The sequence below is a fragment of the Erigeron canadensis genome, chromosome 4, assembly GCF_010389155.1.
Source record: "Erigeron canadensis isolate Cc75 chromosome 4, C_canadensis_v1, whole genome shotgun sequence".
Classification (NCBI taxonomy): Eukaryota; Viridiplantae; Streptophyta; class Magnoliopsida; order Asterales; family Asteraceae; genus Erigeron; species Erigeron canadensis.
The window spans coordinates 12,275,149-12,285,688 of record NC_057764.1 but is presented as its reverse complement, the minus strand read 5'-3'; the positions used below and the strand labels follow the sequence as shown (position 1 = coordinate 12,285,688).

At 33.1% G+C, this 10,540-nt stretch overlaps 1 protein-coding gene across 1 annotated transcript; it reads right to left on the bottom strand.

The window, feature by feature from the left end:
• Positions 1-1,024: 1,024 nt before the first annotated feature.
• On the bottom strand, positions 1,025-5,459 carry LOC122596979. The gene is made up of 5 exons (XM_043769620.1): positions 4,601-5,459; positions 4,238-4,498; positions 3,417-4,081; positions 2,053-2,254; positions 1,025-1,863 (listed from the first exon to the last, which is right to left on the bottom strand). The coding sequence occupies exons 1-5, from the start codon at positions 5,457-5,459 to the stop codon at positions 1,025-1,027; spliced, it is 2,826 nt and encodes a 941-aa protein (XP_043625555.1).
• Between the last annotated feature and the right edge of the window lie 5,081 nt (positions 5,460-10,540).

The window sequence follows — 10,540 nt, the reverse complement described above, 5'->3', positions numbered from 1 at the left end:
ACTAATCTCCACACTTGAAGCCTGTAAAGAATAAAAATGAGCTTAATGGTGATAACAATGGTGGAATGTGTGTTTTAGTATGTGTGGGTGATGGGAGGTAGAAGATGAAGTTAGAAAGAGAAAGTAAGTTAGAGAGAAGTTTGTATGAAAATTATGTATCAAGGCTTATTACAAGGTTAGTCATAAATGACTTATGGAGGGGTATTTATACAAATCATCTAATTAACATTAATACCCCTTTCATAAAACAAATTTACAATTAAACACCACATTAATATTTCTAACAAAGCCTTTCAAATTGATTGAGTTCTTCCTGCATAGCTTTCACCCAATCTGGACTATCGAGTGCTTTATTCACTGTTTTTGGCTCAACTATACTCAGGAAATTCACAAACAGACATTCATTCACAGATGCAGATCTTGTCTGTATTCCTGAGTCTGGATTGCCAATTATCTGAGAAATCGGATGAGATCTAGTCCATTTGGTTGAATGAGGAAGAGGTTCTTGTGGATCATTTAATTCTTCAGAATCAATGAACGTCGAAGTATGTTGTGCAGTTACTTGCTCAAATGAAGTTGCCAGTGGTTCAACAAAGTCTTCAGTGTTATAAGCTTCAGGATTAGTAGCAGGATTTGTCACTTGAGAAATATGAGTATGTGGACCTTGTAACTCAGAAGTGGTAATATGAAGATGAGATTGAGATGATGGAGAAGATATATCTGAATTGAGTGATGATGATGACTCATTGTCTCCATTTGGTGCTGAAGAAGTATTCATGGTACTGGAAAGGGTATTTGTATCTAAACCGGCTTCAGACATTCTTGGATGATCATGGTAAAATTCTTCAAACAAAATATCCAAATCCTCTGTGGTTAGAGTACTGAATTGAGATTTGACATTGGAAGCAGTTATTGTTGCGGAAGCTTGTGGTCGATTAAGTTCGGGTCTTGAACTATTTTGTTCAAGAACCATTCCCGAGAATTCATCAAATCGAACATTCATACTCTCAACTATCTTCTTCGTCTAGCGATTGTACACACGATATGCAATCGATTCTCTTGAGTAACCAATAAAATATGCCTCATCACCTTTTGGTTCAAATTTACCCAAATTGTCTTTATCATTGAGAACATAGCAAACACATCCAAAAATGTGTAAGAAGTTCACATTGAGTTTCCTTTTATTGATCACCTCATATGGAGTTTTGTCAAATCTCTTGTTGATAATGGACCTATTCTGAGTAAAACAAGCAGTAGCTACAGCTTCAACCCAAAGATTTGGAGGCAGCTTTAAATAGGCAAGCATTGTTCTAGCTGCTTCAACAAGAGTGCGATTTTGATGTTCAACTACTCCATTTTGTTGAGGTGTTCTTGTGGCAGAAATTTGATGAGTAATGCCTAGCGATTTAAAGAAAGAATCAATTGTTGCATTCTTGAATTCTGTGCCATTGTCAGAACGAACAATTCGAACTGAAGATTGAAGATTGACTGGGGTTTGTTTGATGAAATCAATGATTTCCTTTGGAGCATCACTTTTAACATGAAGAAACAAAACCCAAGTGTAACGAGAAAAATCATCAACAATGACAAGAATGTATCTTTTTCCATGAATGCTTTTAACTTTCATTGGTCCACATAAATCCATATGCAAAAGATGCAAAGAACCTTCGGTACTCAGATAATTCTTTGGTTTGTGAGATGCCTTCTTCATCTTGCCAATAGCACAAGCTGGACAAACATGTTCGCATTCGTACTTGTAATCAGGAAGACCTTCAACAAGCTGTTTGTCCACTAAAGCATTGATAGTTTGAAAGTTAAGATGAGACAAACGACGATGCCATAACCATGAATTTTCTGCAGAGGCTATTGAGAGAAGGCAAATGTCAGAATCTAGATTTAGAACATTATTCAGATCAATGGTGAACAAATTATTGTCCCTTATTCCAGTGAGAATATCTACCCCGTCTGCGGTTTGAACTTTGCATTCGTATCTTTTGAAAAACACTTGAAGATCATTGTCACAGAATTGTCCAACACTAAAAAGATTGTGACCTAATCCTTCAACATAGGAAACTCTCTTGATAGTAATTCCATTCTTGACAATGTCCCCATAACTAAGAATAGGGGCAATATGATCATTTCCAAATATGACTGTTCCCATAAATTTCTCAACAAAATTGGTGAGTATTGACTTATTTCCAGTCATGTGACGAGAACATCCCGAGTCAACATACCATACACAAATCAGATATTCCTGCAGAAACAAGTTATGATGTTAAGATCCCCACATATACTGGGTCCTTTCGGGTAAGAGAGATAAAATGCAAATACACATGTACATATACAACACAAACAAGAGCACACAAACATGAAATTATTCAAAGATAACAAGTAAACACACATAATTGTTCAAATTTTGACATTCGAATTACAGAAACAAACAGAGTTTAAAAACAAGTTTTGATACAAGCGAGAGTTGTTCTAGATGTGTTAGCCCTATCTAATGAATTTAATCTACGGACAATCCAAACTTGTTTGATTTGAGTTGAAATGCCATCAAGCTTGATTTTTCTAGAAGCATGTAAAAATCTATCTTTTGGAATCCATTTACTGCTACTAGTTAAGCACACGTCACCTGAAACATAAACATTCTTTAAATTAGAAAACAAGTTTTTCTTTGAGTTCTTGCCAGAATTCTTCTTGATGGTTTCACTACTCACTTGACTTTTCTTAGTATTATTAGGTGACAACCAACCATACTGAACTTTATATTTAGTAATCCCTGAGGTTGTGTCTCTAACTATCTTCAAAGTGGACTTAGAGGTCATCAGAGGCATCCTAGGAACACTAGATGTTGTCTGAGTCGTTGGTTGTGTGTGGCCTAATAATTCATTCTGCACTTTCTTTGAACACTTGTGAGGTTTCACATCTCTTGGTGACTTAGTTTCAGTTTTGACTTTAGTTGGTTTTGAGTCACCAGTGGTCTTGACAACTTGAAAAACTTTTGTTACTTTTGGTTTTGTCTTCTTACCTTGTTGGGTATTTGCTGAAGAGTATGATTTTGGATTCTTTATCTCAGCAAAAGCAGGTTTGTTTACCTTTTATTCAAAGTCAGGAGTAAATTTATGATTCTCATTCATAAAATCATTGAATTGCTGAGATTCTGTTTCCAATTTCACACTCAATTCAGTCAACTTTGTCAGACTTGAATTTTGCTTAAATGATTGTGATGCTTTCTCTTTGTCCAAAAATGATTGAAGTTTCAATGTTGTCAAAGTTAGTTCCACTTTAAATTTATTTAGTTCCTCAACCACTTTTATTCGTTGATCCTTTTCCTTTTCAAACTTTTTGATCACATCATTAAATTCATTAAAGTAAGGAATTGATGTATCAAAATAAATATCAGTTGGATCAACAGAAACATCATCACATTCATCTTGAGCATAGTCAAGTTGAAAAGAAACATTCACAACTTCAAGATCAAATTGAACAGATGCATTCAAAATTTCACACATAGAACAAGTAGACTGATTTGAAGTTTTAGTGTTTTCAGAATTGGTTTGCTCAGGTTCATTCATGATTTCACATACAGAACACCCCGGTTGGTCACAAATTGAAGTATTTGTCTTGGATGGGTTTCTTTTGTTATCACAGTGATTTTGAGCCTTTAGATTTTCTATGAGTGCATGTTTTTCATCAACAGACATTTTCAAATCATCAATTTCTTTTTCCAAAACACTTTGTGGTATATAAGGTCTGGCAATTTCAGGTTTTGGAAATGAAGTTGAATCATCCAAAGGTTTTTCCTTAAAACACTCAAGTATTTCAGGAACCTCTACCTCATGATTATCTTTATTGCTTTGACACACAAGGCGATTTAAAAAATCAAATGACTCATCAATTAATTCATAATTGAAGTAAACATTTGCACCCTTTTTTAGAAAATCACCTTCCTCGACATCACCATGACTTGGTCTCACAAATTGATCAGTCATCCCACTTTTCGTATGACATTCTTTATATAGTAAAGGAACCTCTTCTTGTGCTTTGAGAAAATGTTCTGGATTGACATATCCTAACCCTGAGTTGAATTGAGTTTTTGAATTTCTTGGCCTATTCAAATAGATTTGTTGATAAGTTTGATTTATCTTGTACAGCTTTTCTTGATAAAAATCTATTTCAGTTTTGAGTTCTTCATTTGTCTTTTCAAGTTGTTGGTAAAGAAAATCTTTTATACAGCAATCATATTTTAGGTTAAAAATTTGATCTTCCAATTCTTTCAACCCAGGGGTAGACTCATTCAATTTGATATTTAAAGACTCTATGTCCTCTGCCAAAGCATTTGCCCGAAGCATCTCATTTGTCTTCTCGACTTCCAATTGTGTCATGATCTTGTTTAATTCAAGAACTTTGGTTTCATGTTCTTGTTTCTCAAGATGAAGCTTGGAATTTGGAGTAAAAGTGACTGCAGCTTTTTCAGATTTCAAATTGTCAAATTCTTTTTGAAGAAGATCAAACTTAACTTGAAAATTGAGTAAAATTTAGTTTTTTTCTTTCAAATCATTGTTTAATTTTGAAATCTCTTTATTTTTCTTTTTACCTTCTTCAATAGCTGCTTCACTTTTATCCATGTAAAAACCTAAAAGTTTCTTGGGAATTGTGATTACCTCATCATCCTCTTCAGTATAATCTGCAGCTTCATCATCGAGTTCCTTTGACTTCTTGATCTTCGTCATGAAGCACACATTTGCTGCCAGTTCATCAGTCTCATCATCAGTGAGATCAAGCCATTTGTCATCTTCAACTAGAAGGGCAATTCCACTTTCTTCTTGCTTTGCCAACATAAGCTTGTAGTGATAGTACTCTGAATTCTTCTTTCGAGGTTTGGTATACTCTGTGGCAATATGACCAGGAATTCCACAATTATAGCATTTTCTCTCCCCATTCTTCTTCTCCAAGACTTTCCTTTCAAACTTTTTCTCACTCTCAAACTTCTTTTCTCCAACTGGTTCCTTGTAAGTCTCAAACTTAGGAACACTTGAATTCTTGGCATATGATGAAACTGAGGAAGACCGAAGCTTATTGTTGGTAGGCTTCTTTTTGAAGAACTTCTTCTTGAAAGCTTTGGTGAAGTAAGCTAACTCTTTATACATCTCAATATCCTTTTCATCTAGTTCAGGATCACTTACATCACTCACCTCCGAATCAGTTTCAAGTTCAATTCTGCTTTTCCTTGAACCACTAGAAGACTTCTTTTCAACAACAAGAGCCAGTGGATCAGAATGAACAGTTTCCTCTTTCATTTTTTGAGTCTTTAGAACTTGATCGGTGTTCAATGTTAGTTTCTCAAACAAAGTGTGAATCATCAAGTTTCCAAAGTCTGCTTGTTGGTTCAGCTGAGTCCCATAGACTTGCCACACTTCTTCAAGATTCATGATGAACTTGATGTTCAACTTCATGTTTGTCCTTTTGGCATCATTTTTCCTCAGTTCATTGATGATATTGCAAAATCTGATGTAGACATCATTGAGAGGTTCTTTTTGTTGTTTAAATGTCTCATACATGTTCAGAACAATTGACAATCATATGGTGTTGGAAACATCAGAACCTTCCATTTGTTTTTCAACTTCATCCCAAATATCTATTCCAGTTTCATATGAGTCCACATTGCAATATATATCATCTGGAAGTGCTTGATAGAGATAAGCAATGGACATTTGATCAACTTCAACACGATTTTTCTGCTCAGCATTCCAGCTTTCTTCTGGAAGTGGTTCATTGTTCACAGGGTTTTTGGGAATTTCAGGACCATCATTCAAAGACTTTCTGATATTCTTTGCATTCTTTTGTCGATCAATCCAGTTCATAAATCTTTTCTTCCATAGAGGGTAACATCCTCGGAACAACACAGGAGGTCTTCCATCTGAACCTAGAGCCAAAGCATCTCTTGCAGCCATAGTAAAAATTTGAAGACTAAAAAAAAATTTGAAGATTTTGAAACTGGATTTCTGAAGAATGCCGAGCTCAGACTTCAGCAAATAGAACAAGATGTTCTTGACACAAGTAGACTTGTGAAGGATGCCGAGCAAATATCTCGGTATTTAAAGTAAGTATTTTGATCAATGTCAATTTTAACTAAGTACCGAGCTTATACTTCGGCAACTAGTACAATCACTAACACAGATCACCAATACTTAATCAAAGTATTCAACTTCACGTGTTTGCCGAGATGATATCTTTGCAAACTGAACAAGTTGTTCCAACACTTAACCAAGAAATCAAAGAGGTATAAACTCAATTATTTGCCGAGTTAATAACTCTGCAAATAACACGATTTTTTCACTCTTTGTTTTAGCTTCTGTATGCTTAGACTTGCCGAGCAAGGAGCTCTGCAAAGAGAATAAGTCAAGAACAACAACCTCTGCAAATACTGGAGATCACAAAACGACAAAATAGTCGATTTGCAGTCGCCTTCTTCGTCCAGCAACCCTTTAAATGTCGAACACACTGAAAATATCCATTTTCTTCTTCAATTCTGAGAATTAAAACTCAAAATTTATACCAAATTGTTCAGAAAACAAGTGCGAACAAATCCCCAATCAAATTAATCTCTAAAATCAACCAGAATACAAACCCACTGATCTATGCTTTTGCCGAGCTTAGATCAAATCTAACTTTCTGATTGAATTGAACTCTAATTTCAATACTAAAATGATTATAATCCAAATCCTAGATGATCGGTGAACAAACTTTGAAGAAAAACACACAGAATTATGCTGTAATTGAATGCACAGTAACCTCGGCAAATGGATAGTTGTATGAACAACTCAAAAACATTAAAATTAAGAACAAATTCAGCTTCAATCTTGATTCTGGATCTTTCAGATTGACTGATTTTGCTCTGATACCAAATGTAATGTATGTAATTGAGCTTAACTATGTGTTTTAGTGTGTGTTAATGGAGGTCGTGTGTGTGTAAGTGTGTGTAAATGCCGAGAGAGAAAGTAAGTGTGTGTGGAAAGATTGGATAGCATGAAATGTGTTAAAGTTACAATTCAAAGCTATGGAGGGGGCTTTATATACTCTTATACAATTTACACTAGTCCACCTTCCACACTTAAAAGAAATACAAACAAATACAAAGTATTATAAACATACAAATCAACTACTAGAAATTATATTTCTAACATAACTGTCTCTTATCCGAAGATAAGAAATTTCTTGATAATTTACATTATTTCTCCTTAATGGATAAATTACTCACTAACACTCATAATATTATACAATGAGAGAAATGGTGATGGGTGTGTGTGGGATGCAAGATGCAAGGTTACGATGGAGGTCAAGATTGGATCTTTAAACTAAATGATCCATCTTCCTTATATAATGGAAGTGGTTTAGTACAAGACAATATTCAGAAATCGTCATCCATGACATTTTTTACACGACATCCGCATGTGTTGAGTTTTCTCTTTCTTCAGTCGTCATCCATGACGTTTTATGGTCGACATCTACATGTGCTGAGTTTATCTCTCTTCGTCGGTATAGAAGGATTCTTTACTAGTGGAGGGATCACTTGAATTATTTTCTTCTGTTGAAGATTCTTTGTAGTAATCGCAGTTATGACTCTTAGTCATAGCCTTTAACTTTTTGCAAAGTTTTACTTTAGTGATTGGACTTGCTTCAGTTTTATTAAAGACAATTTGTTGCTCCATTCTTTCTAAAGCTTCATTTTCGTGCCTTGGTAGTTAGAAGTGGCAAATAAACTTCTACAGAAGTATCTTTTATATCTACTGAAGTTCTTCAGTATTAAAACAGTAAAAAATTTTATTTTTTCGAGTAAAAGCTTTTGAAGCTAAACTCTGTCAATATACAGACTGATTAAAAACCTGTCTTGTATCAAGCTTATTAATTTTTGTAAGTTGATCAGAACTTATCATGTAATCTGATACAAAACCTTTTTCATTTTCATTGAAATTTAAAATTTCAGTCCTTTTTTCTTTAGATTATTCTGAATCGTTCATTAAAACGGGATTATTTTTCATATCTCCCCCTTTTTAAAAAGCAAATGACTTACAAACTGCAGGTATGGGTTCCAAAAAAAATATCTGATACAAAAACCATATACTACTGGTAGTGTTCCATATGGCGAAAAAGCATCCATTTATAATGAGAGGAGTTTGGTGGAAAAATAACAAGAGTAGAGGGTATCAGGGTATCTTACCACTCTACACGTTGTAGCGGCGATAGTCTATAACAATTTAGACATCGTAACGGTTTATAGCGTTCAATTTACTTTCATGAGATGCGTCAATGCATGATCTAACCATATATATCATTTTAAAAATAAATCGCGTATTAGGTGCAAAAATAATGAAGTGCAAACACTAACCATGAAAAATAACCACTTACAATTGTGGGGAGGAGCCAAGACAATTAAAAAAATAAATAGTCAAAGATTAAAATCTATACAAAGGACATAATTAGTTCGTAATTTCGTGAGTTATTAAAAGACAATTATTATTTAAACATTTTATAATATAATTTATAAAAATTAAGAAGTTTTTTTTTATCTATAACAATAATAATTTTAGAGTTAATGGTGATTTTATAACAATAGGGGTTTTATGTAATTGTGAGTTTTTTTTTATTAAGGGTAATTTCAGAATTTCAGGGATAAGGTGTGTGGAGGTAGTTTAAATGTAGAGGGTATATTAGGTAATTCGAAGATAAAAAGTTAAATGGTGGAGAGGGTATTTATTTCTATTGATTCATTCATTACTATACTACTTGTATAGTTGTATTTATTGTTGATAGATTTTGTTCTTTCTTTAAATGGCATAAAACAATATGATGATGAAACAACGATGATAGTTAATGGTGAAAACATAGGATAATCATTGCAAAACTGATAACAAAATACAACTCCAGGTGATGTTTCTGCTTATGACTTTCTCTACCTACCTATTGACTTCCAGTGAGTTTCTCAATTTAAGTGGGTTTATTATTCAACTAGAAATTTCATGTCGCCCAATGTACGGCGTAAGTTTTTAAAAACGTTTGCGTTTATGGGTGGGGTTACAAAAATCATAAATTTATAAGAGACAAAAAATATTGAAACGCAATTTAAAAAAATTACAAAAGGAATATACTAAACTAAAAAATATAAAAGAGAACCAAAAAAGAAAAAGAAATATGAAAACTAAATGAATAAGTTATATAAAAAAACAAATTTTACATGTGAAAAAGGTATAAAAACGAAATGTTTAAAAGAGTACAAAAGAAATACAACGCAACAAAATTTAAAAAAAAAAACATAGTAAATAAGAAAATATATAGCATTTTAAAAAGTTATAAAAAAAATCTTAAATGTGATAAAGGTATAAAAAAACAAAATGTTACAAAAGATTAAAAAAAACAAAAATTATATAAAGTTAGATGTTTAAAGTAATAAATGAGAAACAAGAGGGACTGAAAAGTAAAAAGCAAAAAAAAAGGCTAAAATGCAAATACTTTACTATTAAAAAAAATAAAAAAAATAGGAGAGGCTTGAACTGATAACCTCCACCCCTAAGCAATAGAGACCAACGACTCTACCAAATCTGATTTTGTATAATTACATATTTTATTATTTATATTAAAACTGCATCCTTTATTAAAGTAGGTAATATCTATTTGAATTTAAAGTCGGTATGTGTTCTTAGTGTAACTGTGTGTTTTTCTTTATATATTTATTATTATTATATTATGAATAGTCGACGTGTCAATGCTGGGTTTGCTTTTGTTAACTTCACAAATCCGGAAGCTGCTTTGAGGTTTCGTGATGCCTTTCATAAGAAACGTTGGGACTTGTTTGGTAGCCCAAAGATTGCTGAAATTTCTAGAGCAAGAATCTAGGTAGTTTTTTTTTTTTTTTTTTTAATATTATCTACACTTCTATCTCCTACTCTTTTATCATGATTATTCACCCTCCTATTTTAAAAAAGAGTTAGAAAATAGTTAGATAGAAAATTACTAGATTGCCCTTAATAAACAATCTTTAAGGAAAGGGTTATTAAATATTATCAAAATTACCCTTAATGAATTAATTTACACTTTAAACCCTTATCTTCTAAAATATCACTATCACCATTGTATCAACTTACACGGTTAGACCACTCGACACCAATTGTCGATGTCATCGATCACCACCCGTCACCGACACCACTAAACCACCGTCACCTCACCGCCGCCGCATTGCGCTGGTACAATGCTAGTACTACTATATAAAAATTATAACTCTTATATTGAAACTTTACATTAATAGGACATACGAATTGACCAAAATACCCTTAATGAATTAAATCACCGTTAACCCTTAATATTAAATTATACCATTAGTTCATTATATTAGAAAATATCTCTACTAACATCTTTAAATCAAATACTTTTACCTACACCAATAGATGTCGCCATCACCGTCATCGCCGACTCGCCACTGCATTGCACGGGTACCATGCTTGTCGTATACATAAATATTTTGGAAAAACTTTTGTTTCAT